This window comes from Mus caroli, unplaced genomic scaffold, assembly GCF_978045245.1.
Source record: "Mus caroli unplaced genomic scaffold, Mus_caroli_1 scaffold_2, whole genome shotgun sequence".
Classification (NCBI taxonomy): domain Eukaryota; kingdom Metazoa; phylum Chordata; class Mammalia; order Rodentia; family Muridae; genus Mus; species Mus caroli.
The window spans coordinates 60350381-60366971 of record NW_028227257.1 but is presented as its reverse complement, the minus strand read 5'-3'; the positions used below and the strand labels follow the sequence as shown (position 1 = coordinate 60366971).

General features: G+C 38.8%; 1 protein-coding gene across 9 annotated transcripts in view; it reads left to right on the top strand.

The window, feature by feature from the left end:
- The window catches only part of Mga (MAX dimerization protein MGA), a 94602-nt gene extending 78637 nt beyond the window's left edge, over positions 1–15965 (top strand). For all 9 annotated transcript variants that reach the window (XM_029470410.2, XM_029470396.2, XM_029470403.2 and 6 more), the window contains 5 exons: positions 4487–4693; positions 6664–6775; positions 7049–7282; positions 8153–8329; positions 9655–15965. In XM_029470410.2, coding sequence (XP_029326270.1) covers positions 4487–4693; positions 6664–6775; positions 7049–7282; positions 8153–8329; positions 9655–10928 — 2004 coding nt within the window. In that variant the 3' untranslated portion in view covers positions 10929–15965. The remainder of the gene's footprint in view (positions 1–4486; positions 4694–6663; positions 6776–7048; positions 7283–8152; positions 8330–9654) is intronic.
- The last annotated feature ends 626 nt before the right edge of the window (positions 15966–16591 follow it).

Genomic DNA, 16591 nt, shown 5'->3' with positions numbered 1-16591 from the left:
TTAAGGTTAAAATAATAGTAGTAAGCTTAAAAATTAAGATATTTATAACCCAAGAGTATAATATGGAAGATTCAATCAGATTTTCAAAACTGAGCAAGAAAGAAGAATTGATAATTTTTATAAAGCAAATAGACAAGTTGTGTTATATTCATGGTGCTCAAGGATCAGCAGAAAAATGAGAGTTAAACCACAATTAGATAGAGTGCTGAGATACACAGAGTAAAGTAAGAGAATCCTCTTGTGATCTCAGAAGTCCCTCAAGATCATTGGCAACAGCATAAATAAGCTTATATTATTAAGAGTCAGATGAAAGTCGGGCGTGGTGGAGCACACCTTTAATCCCAGCACTCGGGAGGCAAAGGCAGGCGGATTTCTGAGTTCAAGGACAGCCAGGGCTACACAGAAACCCTGTCTCGAAAAACCAAAAATAAAAAAAGAAAGGATCAGATGAAGCCACACACAAATAACACATCGTTTCAGAGGACCCTGCTAGAGGTGCTGGCCATATTTTCAGTTTATTAAAAAGGTTGGCATAATTGGCATATGTTTACACCTGTATACATGTCAGTAACAACTTTTTTGGAAATGTATTTTAGGGCTGGGGAGTTGCCTCAGTGGTTAGTAGCATGTACTGTTTCCACAAGACCCAAGTTTGGTTCCCAGCATTCATGACAGGCTTACAACCACCTGTAACTCCAGCTCCATGGGGGTCTGATAATTCTGGCCTCTGCTGGCACCTACACTCGGGTACACAAGCGCACATGGAAACGAACATGTAAAAAGATCTATCTATTTTAAAATAGTAACCAGTTTTCTTAACTCTCTGACAGTCCTCCCAGCCCCTTTAAATTTCTCCTAACCATTCCTCCCTCAGTTCCCTAAAGGTCAGCTTAAACAATCCCTTCTCCCAGTTTTCCCAATACCAGCAGCTCCAAACTATAACAACTATTCTAGCCTATCTCTTCAGCTCAGCTTTTCCTGCCTCAACTGTCTCCTAACGATGTCTTCTGCCACCAACTGCCTTTGCTTTCATTCTGGTAGCCCTAACCCTACCCCACTCCCACCCTGCCTTCTTAGGATCAGCTGGCTATTTTATATCCTGTCCTATTCCCAGAAATCCAAAAAGCAACCAACATTGAAGTGTCAAAACAGTTCTAACAGCTAAGAATTCTTAAAGAGCCAGTTGACTAGCAACTGGGGATCCTCATTTGTTTAGCTATTAATTATATAGTTTTGAAGCTGCCCTGGGTGCTTTCTGTAGCCATGCTACTATTGTGATTATTATTATTTTATTATTTTTTTTTTGTTTGCATCTCCACTTTTCCCAATGTCTTTCCCAGGGTTCTCAGGTGTCTGATGTCTTTCTGTTGCTCTCTCAGCACATCCACAACTGAGACCTAGATGGCACCTAACAACAATGATTCTCTTTCCTTTAAATTGGGTACAGTTTCCTGCACCTTTTATATTCCTGGACTGTCTTACCTTCTAGCGTCTTGTGTTCTGGAGTTCCTCCATGAATTCTCTTAATTTCTACCCCCAGCTCTGCGAACCTGACTTGGGCATATAAAATGCAGTATTCAGTATAATCTGTCTTAAAGTCCTGCTCATAGGCCTGTTGCTCTGCACTATGGATGGCTCTGTATTACAGGAGACCAAAGTCTTGCTCATAGGCCTGTCAGTGGTTAGGTGCTGAATATTTCTTGCCCAGGCTTCTCTAGCTGGCAGGGGAAGGCAGTATCTGGTCAGGATCTCCTCTTTGCTCTTTTTGGGTCAGTGGCAAGGTTTCAGAAAGCCTTCCCTGCACAACTCTGAGCTTTACTAGTTTTGATGGTATCCACAGCTCTCACTTCCTGTAGAAATATAAACAAATCTGCATCTTTAACACAGAACATTTTATTGACTTCCATTCTGATGTTAACACATCCTTATAGTATTTAGGCTGATTTAATTTAACAGTTTTTTTTCCTATAATTCATTGTCTTAGCTGCTGTTGTTCCTTTCTCATTAAAGTTCAGAAAATTTAAGGTTAATGGAGCACTATTTAGTATATCCTAGGGGGTCTTTATTCTTTCTATTTTATAAGCATTGCCTTTAAGGTACAGTTAGGTCTGTCTACAGCTGTTTGTCCTAGGATTGTGTAGTATACTTGTCATGTGCTTTACATTATCTGCAAAGAATTGCTTCATCTTACTTGAGACAGATACGGGAACATTGTCAGTCTTAATTTGTACAGGTATCTCTGTAATAACCATTACTTCCAGTAAATGTGTAATTACAGAATCAACTTTTTTAGAACTAAAAGAAGTTGCCCATTGAATCCCTGAGTATGTATCAGTGGTAAGGTGTATAAATTTGAGTTTTCCAAATTGTACACAGTGAGACATATCCGTTGACTTTAGGCTTACTTCCAGAAGATAATGAAGTTTGTTTATACAAAGAACAAGTAGGACTTTTTTTTTTATCATTTCCTTAGCTTGTTGCCAAGTGAAAGAAAAATGTTTTCTTTAAATCTATATTGTTAACATGGTGGGTTTTGTTTTGTTTTAATCCAATTTTGAGGCTTCTAGCATACTTCCCATTACTATTTGGTCAGTTTCTTTCACAGATGTCAAATCTGTTAACATTCTCCATTTTGCCAATTTCTTTTTTTATAACAAATGCAGGGGAATTCCATGATACATAGAAATACATGATACATAGAAATGACAATACCAAAATCCTGCCAGCACTTAGCTCTCTGCCAGATACAGCAATCATCAGGGACACACCTTCATACAATGTAAGGAAAGGTCACGGCAACACAAGATTTTTGTGAAATGATAGGTCCTGTATCCACTAAATCTTCTATTTCAATGTCATTCACTTGTAACTTTTTTTTTTTTTTTTGGCTTTTTTTTTTTTTTTTTTTTTGGCTTCTAACTGTTTGCCAAAATACATGTTTTCCTGTATTTCCAAACCCTCCTGGCTAAAGGAGCTGGTGAGATGGCTTAGCTTTAAACTTGATAATCTGAGTTTAACATGGTGGGAGGAGAGAGCTGACTCCCACATGTACAGTGTCATGCTTGGCCTCACCACTACCACCTGCACAAATAAGTCTTTTTTTTAAAAAAGGGTTGGGGAGAAAGTTTATTTAGAAGAGAATGGCGGTTGATCTTTTTCCCAAAATTGAAAGGTCTTACCCATATTAAAATTTTGTATGTTGGGGGGTGGGAGGTTGTTGTCAGGCGCTTGTGCTTACCAGATTTCGGGACCATGGGTGGATATCAAATGTCATTTGAGATAGGCTATCTCACTAAACATGGAACTTAGTATTGGAGCTTGGCTGGCTGACTGGCCTGTAAGCCTCCTAACTCTGCCTGTCCACATTTTCCAATGCTGGAGGTATAGAGGCATACTCCTGCTCAGGTTTTATATGGATGCTGAAGACTCGGGTCTTTGTGAATGCACAGCAGCCCTCTGTCCACTGAGCTATTTGTCTAGTCTTAAAATGTTTTTATTTCTGTCACCAGTGGTAGTGCACACCTTTAATCCCAATACTTAGGAGGTAGAGGCAATCAGATCTCTGTGAGTTTGAGGCCAGCCTGGTATATACAAAGTGAGTTCTAGGATAGCCAGGACTGTAAAACAGAAATCCTGTCTCAAAAAAACAGAAAAAAAAAAAATATTTTTTTTTCTAACAATCAAGATTGTGATTTTTTTCAACTGATCATGGTTCACAGGGACTCACAGAGACTGAAGGAACAGTCATTGATCCTGTTTGGGTGTGAGCTAGGTCACCTGCACATATATTGCATATGGTACATAGACTGGTGTTCTTGTGGGACTCCTTAACAATGGAGTGGGGAGTTGTCTGGCTCTGTGTGTGCTCTTAGGACCCTCTTCCTCCTACTGCTTTGTCCTGTCCAGCCTTGTTAAAAGGGTTTGCGCCTACTCTTTTTCTAACTTGTTATGACATGTTTAGTTGATACCCTTGGGAAGCCTGTTTTGTTTTGTTTTGTTTTTTAAAGGGAAACTGAGGAGGAGTGGATCTAGGGGAGAAGGAGGTATGAGGGAAGGGTGAGAGCAGGGGAAACTGTAGTCAGAATGTAATGTATGTAAAGAATGAAAATTTAAAAAATAGAGACCTTTTTTTTTAAAAAGAAAAACAAAAGACTGTGGATTTTTGTTGTTGTTGTTATGTCCTGAAAACTCATTTTAACGATAAATTAGATTTTAAAAGCTATTCCAGATCTTTCCTTCCTGAAGCTCCAGATGGTCCCTCATTCGAACTGGAAAGAAATATGATATTAGTATATATTATATATAGTATATATTAGTATATAGTATATATTAGAATTTATACTGTTGGTATTGTTGAAATAAGGAAAGATAGACTGGGAAGATGAGCCATTCAGAAGCCTTGATAAAAGTCCAGACAAGGTGTATCTGATTTCAAACTATGATTTGGGATGGAGGAAGATGCTGAGGAAATATTCTTTTTGGACAGATTTCATTAATTTCTTCAAAATTGAAAGATGATTGTTGGAGTGATAAACCACACAAAGAAACAGAAGCTTTTGCATATTACCGACGGACACACACTGCCAATGAGCGGCGGCGGCGTGGTGAAATGAGAGATCTTTTTGAAAAATTGAAGATTACATTAGGATTACTTCATTCTTCCAAAGTTTCCAAAAGTCTCATTCTTAATCGGGTAAGTATTGTGGGAATCACATACACAGACATAAGTTCAATTAAGAGAAATTTAAAGATACTATAAGAAAGGAAATTCATTGTCATATGAGGGAAGTGGAAACAGAGTTACTTGTATTTAACAGGTGAGTAAAGGGTAGTGGCTGGTCATGGCAGCTTATACCTGTTATGCCAGCACCTGAGAGGCTGAACTGGAAGATTGCCATGAGTTGTAGGCAGCTTGAGCTATAGAGTGACGCAGCATCACAAACAGGGCTGTAAGTAAGCAGTAAATATTCAGGGGAAAATCATTAAGTGAAAATAACTTTATGTTGATTGTTAAGAACAGGAGAGAGAGAGGTGGTGCTGGTGCTGGTGTTCAAGGAAGCACATGAGCCTGTGGGTACATGTTCCCATGAGTGTGTATGCAGGAATTAGGGGGATGTTGGGCGTTTTCTTTTTTATTACTTTGACCCAGGGTCTCTCATGAAACTGGCACCTTGCCTTTATGGCTAGGCTGGGTAGCCATCCAGCTCTTGGGATCTGTCTGCCTTATTCCAATGCTAGTGTTATAGGTTGTGCAACCATACTCAGCTTTTTACCTGAGTGCTGCGGATTCAAACTCGGGCCCTCATGCTTGTAAGTGCTGCTGTTGTTACCGAGTGAGCCATCTCCCTATCCCCAAACATTTAAGTTCTTAAGTTAGAAGCTGAGGACTGGGAGGATGGCTCAGTTTACAAAGTGCTTACCTTGCAAGCATGAAGAAATAAGTTTCATAAAATGAGTCTACATTTAAAAAAGAAATGCTGGGTGGGGCTAGAAAGACGGCTCAGTGGTTATAAGCACTTGGTATTCTACTAGAGGACCCAGTTTCATTCCCAGTACCCTTGTGGGGCATCTCACAACCCCTTGTAACTCCAAGGAGACCAACACCCTCTTCTGTTCTCTGACCGCACAGCCACATACGTGATAGATACACACATGGACATATAAATAGAAGAACAAAATCACACACACACACAAGGTTGGTGTGGTGGCACATGCTTTTAATTCCAGCTTTGACTAGCTAGATCCTAGAGCCTCACTGGCCAGCCAGCTTAGCCTACTTGGTGAGCTTCGGGGCAGTGAGAAATCAAGTCAAGAAAAAAGGAAAAGTTTGACTAAGTCTGTGTGCTATTATTCCTCAAAGTGTTTAGAACAGTTAATCATGTTGTAAAATGCATAGCATAAAAATCATTTAGCACGCACACATCTTTTTTTTTTTCCTTTCAGTAGAGATGGAACACAAGGTTTCATGCATGTGAGGCAAGGACTTTACTAACAAATAACTATATTCATAATCCTTAACATACCTTTTTTGTTGTTGTTGTTGTTAAAAAAAGATTTTATTGATTTTATTTATACCACAGGTATACCATCTCTGTCCTCAGATATTTAAATAGAAAATAAACTACTCAGCTTAGTAGAAGTTTTAATTTTAACTCTGCACATAGGCTAGGCCATCAAAGGTAACATCATTTCATTACTTTTAAGTAGAAGCTGGGGGAATATACATCTAGCATTCATATTTTGCTATTGAAATAAACAGGTTTTGTAAACATTTTTAAATTTGATTAAAAGTTAAATAGAGCATGAGTATTTTGTATTTTTCCTTGTAGTAGTGGAAAAGCTGTTTAGCACTCATCTTTGGAAATAATCATTTTTTACATTCCATAAAAATATAAGCTAGAAAACAATTTAACAAATACTGTTGGGTTGGGGATATAGCCCAGAGACAGAACACTTGCTTTGCATGCACAAGGCCCTGAGGTTCTTTCCCAGCACCAGAATCAGTGGCTCAATGTATTATTCAATTTCTGAAATATGATTAGTTGTTTTATAATGTTCTCTAAAATACTACCTTAAAATACTTTCATTAAAGAAATTGTGTAGGCCCCTGTACTTTTTGGAGTACAGGTGAATGCTCCATTGATATTACTATTTTTATCCTAGGCATTCAGTGAAATTCAAGGACTAACAGACCAGGCAGATAAATTGATAGGACAAAAAAATCTCCTGAGTCGAAAACGAAGTATTTTAATACGGAAGGTATCGTCTCTTTCAGGTAAGCTCTTTAAGCGTCTCTGGGAAAGAGAGAGCACAGTGCCAGCATTAGTACGGACTCCAAGCCTTTCAGAGTCTGTGGAGGTTAAGGATTGGCATCTCAGGCTTGCACCAGGGTAACTCTTGACTGAGCACATCGTTTTCGGAATCGTAATAATCACATTTGCCTCTCAGAGTTCTAGAGAATATAGTTAAATCAATTAGATAGCGGCTATTTCTCATTGTTATATGGTATAATGCAGAGAGTGATGCTTTACTGCCTATTTACCTTCAGGGAAGACAGAAGAAGTGGTCCTGAAGAAGCTAGAGTATATTTATGCAAAACAACAAGCACTAGAAGCACAAAAAAGGAAAAAGAAGCTGGGGTCAGATGAGTTTGGTGTGTCTCCCAGAATTGGCACACAGCTGGAGGGATCTTCTGCATCACCTGTAGATCTTGGACAGATGCTCATGAATAACAGGAGGGGGAAACCTTTGATTCTTTCCAGAAAAAGAGACCAGGCTACAGGTAGGAGGGGCTTTTTTTTTTTGGTAGATAAAAATCAATTTATTTTAGTGGACTTAAATTTATTTTAGTGGAACATCTTCTCTTGGCTGTAGTTCTAATTAAGTGAATTGGGATGATTTTTAAGAACAATAACTTTAAATAGTACTTTTCAACGTTTGGCTTTATACAATAAATAACTCCTAAGAGCTTAGTATTCTATTGTATAAATCCTACTTCTGATAGAAGTCTACTTGTAACATGTTTTTAGTAAGTACATAACTGCTACTATATGTGAATCCTTCATTTTTTTGAATCTATTATGGGTTAAAAAATGAATTGGAACTTTTTTAACTTACGGTGGAAGGTTAAGACAGGCAAATTGCTTAAGGCTCAGAATTGAGTTCGATCTATGAAACACAATGAGACTGTTGTTTCTTTTAAAAAGTTTAATTTCTTTGAACTAGTCCATTTTTCATTGTCTTTATTAAGGAACAAAGCTAATTGGTTTAAGTTGTTTCTTACCTTGTTTTTGGAAGTAGCTACACTGACTTAATGTTACTTGGTAAACTCATGTCTTAGGTGTGTTCTTTTTTATTCTTCAGACAGCTCAGTGTATGGACCAGAAAAATCTGACTTATCAGTTCAGGTAGATTCTAAAACAAGAATTAGTTTTAACATTACAAAATAAAATAAATAACTTGAATTCACAAGTGGAAAGAAACTGTGGTCTAGAAACGTGAAGGACTTTGTTAGGAGTGTATAAGATAGAAAGCCTGTGAATAGTGTATGCCCTCATGTAAACTTACATTATACCTTTTAAGTCAGCCTCTCTTTAGAGTACACTGACATTAACTGGACATTTGTTTTACTAATTTTTCACTTTCTTTGCAGAAAATGCCTCTCCTTCTGACACTCCGCACTCCTCTGCCAACCTGGTGATGACTCCACAAGGGCAGTTGCTTACCCTAAAAGGCCCCTTATTCTCAGGACCAGTGGTAGCAGTTTCTCCTGCTCTCTTAGAAGGTGGTCTGAAGCCTCAAGTTGCAAGCAGTACTATGGCTCAGTCAGGTATGTGGTGGTATTCTATGGTTCGTAAGTATATACTATGGTTGGTAAAGAATGGTCCATTGATAGAGGACGTCTTTAAATCTGATCTGTAGTTACCTAGAGCTGTTCTTTTGGCATTTGCCTTGTTAAGAAATGGTCCTTCTAGCTGGCCAGTGGTGGCACATGCCTTTAATCCTAGCGCTTGGGAGGCAGAAGCAGGTGTATTTCTGAGTTCAAGGACAGCCAGGGCTACACAGACAAACCCTGCCTTGGAAAAAAGAAAAGAAAAAAGAAAGAAATAGTCCTCCTAGCTTGGTTTGATTGGTGGTTAACCTGGAATTGGAAACTGTTTTGTTAACTCTAGTGACATTTCTAAGCAGGGGAAGAATTAAAATGGTGTCCAAGTGAAATGATGATGTAGAATGGTCAATATTTAAGTTCTTGGTGTTGATCATTGTTTTGGGTTGTATTTGAAATGGAGGCACTCCCATGTTACCAATCCAGTGCATTGTTTTGAGAACCATTTCTTTTTGCTAAAGTATTATTTTGGTGGTTTGGGTTCTAGGCATCTAAATCTGTGTTAAGGTAGGAGGGGTAGGTAGTCTCGTGGTTGTTTTTTTTTGTTTGTTTTTTGTTGTTGACATTGCAACCTTTTTTGTTTATGTTTGTTGTTTTTGTTTGGTCTTACTGTATTGATCCTAGAGTTCCATTTCCCCTTCTAACTAGCAGGTAATTGGGTAAACAAAATCAAGATGTGTTTCTGCCTCAGGACAAGAAGTAGCTTAGCAAGTTGGTTTTTTGATGGTGGCCTGTGCCCATAATCACAGTGCTTATGAAACACAAGACAAGAATTTTGTGAGTTGGAGGCTAACCATGGTCTCCATAGGAAGATCCTGATTCTGTCCAATCCTAGGGCTGGTAATGTACTTGCTTGTACTTTGTATAGGCAAGTTCCTGGGTTCAGTCTCCTCCACTGCTCTCCCAGTCCAAAAAAAGAAAAGTTATTTTGTGGAGATTTTCTAAAAATGTAATTAAGTGGAACTATTGCTAATAATGAAATACCTAAGTGTCTTGACTAGATTTTACTTGACTTATTGCTGTTTCAGCTGTTATTCTGTTATTTTGTCTTTTTTCCTTTTCTTTTTCTTTTTCTTTTTTTTTCAGAGCTGAGGACCAAACCCAGGGCCTTGCGCTTGCAGGCAAGTGCTCTACCACTGAGCTATATTCCCAACCCCTCAGCTGTTATTCTGACAAAAGTGGACTAAGATAGACTGGGAAGGAGAGAGAGAAAAAGAGATTTTCATTACTGCATCTAATGAACTCTCTCTTTAATTTTTGATTTTCAGAGAACGATGACTTATTTATGATGCCACGAATTGTCAATGTGACATCATTGGCTGCAGAGGAAGATTTGGGAGGTATGAGTGGCAACAAATACCGTCATGAAGTTCCTGATGGCAAGCCACTTGACCACCTGAGAGACATTGCTGGGAGTGAAGCCAGCTCCTTAAAAGATACAGAGAGAATCTCTTCCAGAGGAAACCATCGAGATAGCAGAATGGCACTGGGTCCAACACAAGTGCTTTTGGCAAATAAAGATTCTGGGTTTCCACATGTAGCTGATGTTTCCACTATGCAGGCAGCACAGGAATTTATACCTAAAAATATGTCTGGTGATGTGAGAGGGCATCGGTATAAATGGAAGGAGTGTGAGTTGAGAGGAGAGAGACTAAAGTCAAAGGAGTCTCAGTTTCATAAATTAAAGATGAAAGATCTGAAGGACTCAAGCATAGAGATGGAACTGAGGAAAGTAGCCTCGGCTATTGAGGAAGCAGCCCTCCACCCCAGTGAGCTGCTGACTAACATGGAAGATGAGGATGACACTGATGAGACGCTGACTTCACTGCTCAATGAAATTGCTTTTCTTAATCAACAACTAAATGATGACTCTGGTCTGGCTGAACTGTCAGGTTCTATGGATACAGAATTCCCAGGAGATGCTCAGCGAGCTTTTATCAGTAAACTTGCTCCTGGGAACAGATCAGCTTTCCAAGTTGGACACTTGGGAACAGGCGTGAAAGAGTTGCCTGATGTCCAAGAGGAGAGTGAATCCGTCAGCCCCCTCCTCTTGCACTTGGAAGATGATGACTTTTCTGAGAATGAAAAACAGCTTGGGGACACAGCCTCTGAGCCAGATGTCCTTAAGATTGTTATTGACCCTGAGATAAAGGATTCTCTTGTTTCCCATAGGAAATCTAGTGATGGAGGGCAGAGTACTTCTGGTTTCCCTGCAGAGCCTGAAAGTGTATCTTCACCTCCCATCTTACACATGAAGACTGGCCCGGAGAACAGCAACACAGATACTTTGTGGAGGCCTATGCCAAAGTTGGCCCCATTAGGTTTAAAAGTAGCTAATCCCCCCAGTGATGCCGATGGTCAGAGTCTCAAGGTGATGCCTGCCTTGGCACCTATAGCTGCCAAAGTTGGGTCAATTGGACACAAAATGAATTTAACAGGAAGTGACCAGGAAGGCCGGGGGAGCAAGGTGATGCCTACATTGGCACCTGTTGTACCTAAATTGGGCAACTCTGGAGCTCCATTAAGTTCATCAGGGAAATGAGCTTGTTCATCCTCATGCAAAAGCCAGGCTGTGAGGGGAAATGAATTTCACCTCCTTTCTCTGTAGGCATCTGTTTGTTTGTATTATGGAACTATTATCCTTGACTTAATTATGTGTGAATATTAATGGAGAAAGGAGGTGTAGGGTGCTGGTCCTGGTGTTTGAAATTCTGATCATGTTAAAAATGTGTTACCTCACTTGTGGTGCTGGGTCCCCTCATCTTCTCTAAGAAGGTGTGATTCCCTCTTGCCCAAGGAATTCATAACAAGATTCTGGCTCCATCAACTACCTTATTTTTTCCCCTGAGAAAATGCTTGAGACTTGGAATTACTACAGACTAAAGTATAAGTCATAGTTGTTGGCTCTAAAATCTGAGAATTATGATACCGTTGTATGAAAAAAAAGCCTTTTAGTTACTATTTCAATAGTAGGGCATGGTAGTGCACACTTGTAACTCCAGCACTTAGAAGACTAAAGCAGAAGGATTGCAAGTTTGTGTCTACCCTGGGCTATCAAGGGGACGGACACACACACACAATTGTGGGGGCCAGGGGAGTAGGAAGAGAGAATGTTACAGTAGATAGGATGAATATTATGGAATACCAAAGTGAAGGGATTTTGTCATTCAGCAGACTGTTTCATATCCAGAATAGCTCTTCCCTTACCCTTTCAGTCATAATTAAAAACTTAAGCTTTCTGGTAAAGTAGGAATATACTTTTTACTTTTACAATTAACATACTTATTTTCAGAGACTAAAAAAGAGATACTTCTCCCTTATTTCTTGGGGTATCACAAAGATTCATTCATAATACCAGAGATTTCTACTCATTGTTTTTTGGAAGTAGACATAGAGGCAGCCCTTCCCTTTCCCAAATCATGTCACTCAAGAAACAGCTAAAATGAAAAGCAGTTTCTCCCCTAACCAGAGACCGTAGCCAAAATAAAAATTTGTGGGGCTGGGTATTTCCCAAATGAAACCAGCCTCTAGGTGCTTGAAGGTTTTGTTCACTGTCACCTGCACAGGATGTAAAGAAAAGGCGAGTCAGAGTGAGCAATCTTTACCAGGGAAGTAAGGCAGTATTTGAGTCACAAAGTATATTTTTTATCTGCTATCATGGCATCAATGATCTGTAGAGCTTTTTCACTCATTGGCTGTCAGGGTATGAAGGACTGACAACCTGTAAAGATGAAGATATTTATATTTTTGTATAGTTGTTTTCATAGATTTCTCAAAGGATGAAGTTTTCGACCTAGAAGAGATTTGTATTGAGTATAGAAATGTTTCCTATCTAGTTTGTAAATAATCATGGTGCATTTGAGGGGTCTCTCGGGAACTCGTGAGGCAAGAATCACTGTTCTGAAAATGTATAGACTGAGATGTAGCTGCTGCATTTGCCTTTCTTAAATAATTATATTTTGGAATGTAACCCGTTCTGTCTTCAATGACAGGATTTGCTTGTGTTGTAAAAACACTTTAACACAAGTGCTTCCGGTGCCTGGGCTGTGCCTGGGTGATTGTATTTCTTTTACACTACTGCGTCTTTATCTTAAGTCCCACTCTGTATCTTGTGACCTAGGTTGTGAGACCAACTTTGGAATGAATCTAGCCAGTGAATTACTTCTATGTTTGATTTCCTTTTTAGATTAACTCTGATAATCACTAGATTGAAATGATGAAAAACTTACACTGCAAAATGGCAGTGGTAGTAAATCTTTCATTGGTTTTGTGCTGCTTGCTCTAGACAGGTCATCAGCACTTAACCTTTCCTGTTTACTACAAAAGCTGATAAAGTAAAAACAGTATTCCTCAGCTTCTCCTTTGTCCTTTCTGTCCTTTACCCAACTGACTTTATCCAATGCCTTAGCCAAGGAGTGCAGCACCCGTCGCCCTCGCTGACAGCTGTCCTCAGAGACGCTAGTTCTTTAGCCCAGGTATAGCAGTTTCCAGTGGTCTTATTGCCTGTTTCTTTCCCGTGTTTTCTTCTGGCTTCCCAGAGCCCTTTTGGGTTTTGAGAGTCAGACAAGAAACAAAACAAGGGAGTGACTAATCCTCAGGAAACAAAGGACCATTGTAGCTTCTTTTCCTTCCTTTTCTTTCTTTCTTTCTTTCTTTCTTTCTTTCTTTCTTTCTTTCTTTCTTTCTTTCTTTAATTTGAAAAAGCATAGAAAAAAACAGGTCAGGGTTGATTCTTTATTGGAAGATACTTGCCTGTGTTAATGAAAGATGTACAAAGATAGAGATGAGATTTGGTTCAGGGAAAGCTGCAGATGTCATTACAAACTCCCAAGATACATTGTTCTTAAGACAGATTTAGGAGCTATTAGGCCGAATTTGAGGAGGGTTTAGTCTTTAGAACAATCATGTAGTCTTGACAAAAATAAAAACTCTCCCTAAACTCCTACCCTTTAGCCTTTCATTAGGAAAAACTGATCTATTAAAATTACATGTATGATTATGAAAAGTGAATTTAAGTGAAAACATTGAGGAACCTGGAAAAAGCTCCCACCCTGACTGAGAAGCATGACCTCAGTAGACCAATAACTCGCCTTTTTACACCTGTAAATACATGGAATGTTTTTAAGAATATAATTATGTCAGATTTAGCATTTTCTTTTATATATTAAATATATATCTTTCATTTCTGCTTTTGAAAGTGATTATTTTTTTTAGAAATAACAGAAGTTTGGCAGTTGAAAGGCAAGACATGTGAACCTGAAATAAACCAGTCACACTAATTAAAGCAGAATTTGGTGTTGGGAGGTTTGCGCCTGGTTGGAGAATTCTTTATGCCCTCAGACATATTTGAGAGAGGATTCCATTGAAGGGATCTTTTCTGAAGCTTCTTGACTGGAAAGCTTTTGATCTGTCATTTGGGAAGACCTTTGGTATTCTAGTCCTTGTAGCATGTCTTAATTGGAACTTCAAGATTATGTACAATTTGATGGCAAATATTTGCTGTTCCATGGTGAGAATAGTTTCATAATACCACTGTATCAATGTCTTTATCTGCTGCCTTGGGGAATAACAGGACAGAAACACAGTCTTATGTCTGGAGACAATAGGTGTTCTTTTCTAATTTGTGTGTATGTATTGGCTGTGTGTGCCTTGTTGTGCACGTGGAGCTCAAAGGACAACTTTGTGGAGTTCCTTCTCTCCTGCCAGGGATCCAACTCACATTGTCAAGCATTCACAGCAAATGCTTTAACTTGCTTGAGCCATCTTGACAGCTTCATTGGTGTTCTTAAGACAAGATGTTAAGGGGTTTCATACTTAACAGAGTGTTCTTATGGGAGTCTTAAACATTGAACTGTCTTGACTTAAGGGAGTTGACAGATCAAGTTTAGCTAGTTGTATATCTTCATAAAAAGTGTTTACTTTGTATACGTTTATGATAAAAGTTTTTGTTCCCCCAGAATTGTGGATAAAATTGATAGTAGGCCTTTTTTACAGTTTTGAAAATGTTTTGAACAGAGAAGACAGTAGACATCTATACATCCATTTACTTGTTTGTTTTTTGAGATGGTCTCACTATGCAACCTATGGCCTGGAATTCTATGGAGACCAAACTGGCCTTGAACTCACCAAGATCCACCTCCCTCTGCCTGCAGGGATTGAAGGCATATGCACATCTTTATTTTTTTTTTATATAAAATTCCATACATTTTTCCTGACTGTACCAGTTATTTCTTTTTTTTTTAATTGGGTATTTTCATTTACATTTCCAATGCTATCCCAAAAGTCCCCCATATCCACCCCCTACCAGTTATTTCTAGTGGAATTGTGTGATCAGTGCATCTTGAAGACAAGTCTGCAAAGTAGCAATACCGCTTGTCTCTAATAGAATTAAGCCATGGCCAGTGTAGGCAGCTTGTTTTCAGGAACTTAAGTTTATATCCTTATTTCATGGAGAATCACTGGTACTTAAAGGATCAGAATTATTTGCACAGAATTGTTGCTTTTGAAGAAAGCACTTTTAAGGGTCCTTTAATAACTTAATGTATCATTGCTAATTAAAAGTCCTTCCTCCCAAGTGTGATGACTGAAGTTGAATTCTTAGAACCTATGAAAACGTGCCAGCTGTGTGATCTCAGCTCTGGAAAGGAGCAGACAGGGAGGATTCTTGGTATTCTCTGGCCAGCCAGTCTAGCCTGATGGGTTAGCTCAGGCCAACAAGAGACCTGTCCCAACAACTTGGTGACATTCATTAGAATTCACTAGAAGTGGTCCTCTAGTCTCCATACCCACATACAAGTGCAGATGCACCTGCATGTACATAGAAATTAACTCATTAATCAATGACTTTAGTACATAGAAAATTAAAGCTCGGGTTGGTAAGATGACTTGTAAAGGTGCTTGTCAACACTGATGACCAAAGTTCAATCCCCAGAAACCGTATAGTAGGGGGGAAAAAAAAAAAACCTAACTTGTACCATGGTAATATGTGTACACCCCCCCCTCCCCCTGCCGCAAAAAAAAAAAAAAAAAAAAAAAAAAAAAAAAAACTAACCAGAACCACATAGTTAGACCCTGTCTCAAGGAAAAAAAGACTTGATACTATGCCTTTAATTCCTGCATTGGGAAGAACAGAGGCAGGTAAGTTCAAAGGTGGCCTGGTCTACATAGTTTCAGGCTAGCCAGAGCTTCATAGTGAAGCTAAGGTAGGTAGAATTATTGCCTGTTAATGATGAAAGTGAGCTAAAATCTTGGAAATAAAATTATTTTCATATGTACAATTTTTAAAGCTATAATTTTAACATATTTTAAACTGCTTTACAGAGATGGTGTTAAATGACAGCTACGAAGATATGGGTTAGGAGGCTAAACCAAACAAGGTGGAAATTTTGAGACATCCTAAACTATTAAATTCTGTCACTGTAAACTTATAAAATGGACTTCCCCACCACCACCACCACCAATGGGAAAGCGGCCTTGGAAGCATTGACTTGAAATCCATTTTGTTTCCAACTGCACTCATTGGTCTCAGCTGTCTCACAGTGCCTTGCATGTATAGGTGCTCAATAAATATTTGAATTGATGAGCAAGTGTTTATTCTAACATGCTAGTTTCCCAGGATCTCTGCACCTTGTTTACCTAGGATGAATTTTAAAATTGAATCTAATAATTCTAAGCAAGACCACTATAGCATTTTTGAAGCATCTGGAATTTTTAGAATCTGATAAAAACCATGTATACTTGTTTGGACATACACAATCAGAATGCTACCAGAAAGGTCAACTGTGTTTGGAGAGCAGGATGATACATTTGGGAGTAAAGAGATTGCTTCTCTTCACATTGCACTTGGACACGTTTTGAGGAATCTCTGAAGCACAACACTATTCCCATACTAGCATCTTTTTTTTTTTTTTTTTTTTTTGACCTTAGCTTGAAAACACCCAATTTCAAGAGTTGTTCCCTCATTAAACTTTCTCAACTTCAATGAGTCTCACCTTTAGATATGGAAAGCAAGTGCTTAGAGTTGCCTGTGCAGATCAGACCAGATGAAAATATTTCAGGAATGAAGGTGTCTTTAAGGAGCTAAGCCATAATAGCTTTGGGCGAGAAAGGACGGACACTGCAAACCCATAAAAGTAAAACAGATTGCCCAAAGAAAATACGATAAACCCGGTCAGAGAAGAGCAGGACCTGTAGTACACAAATTAA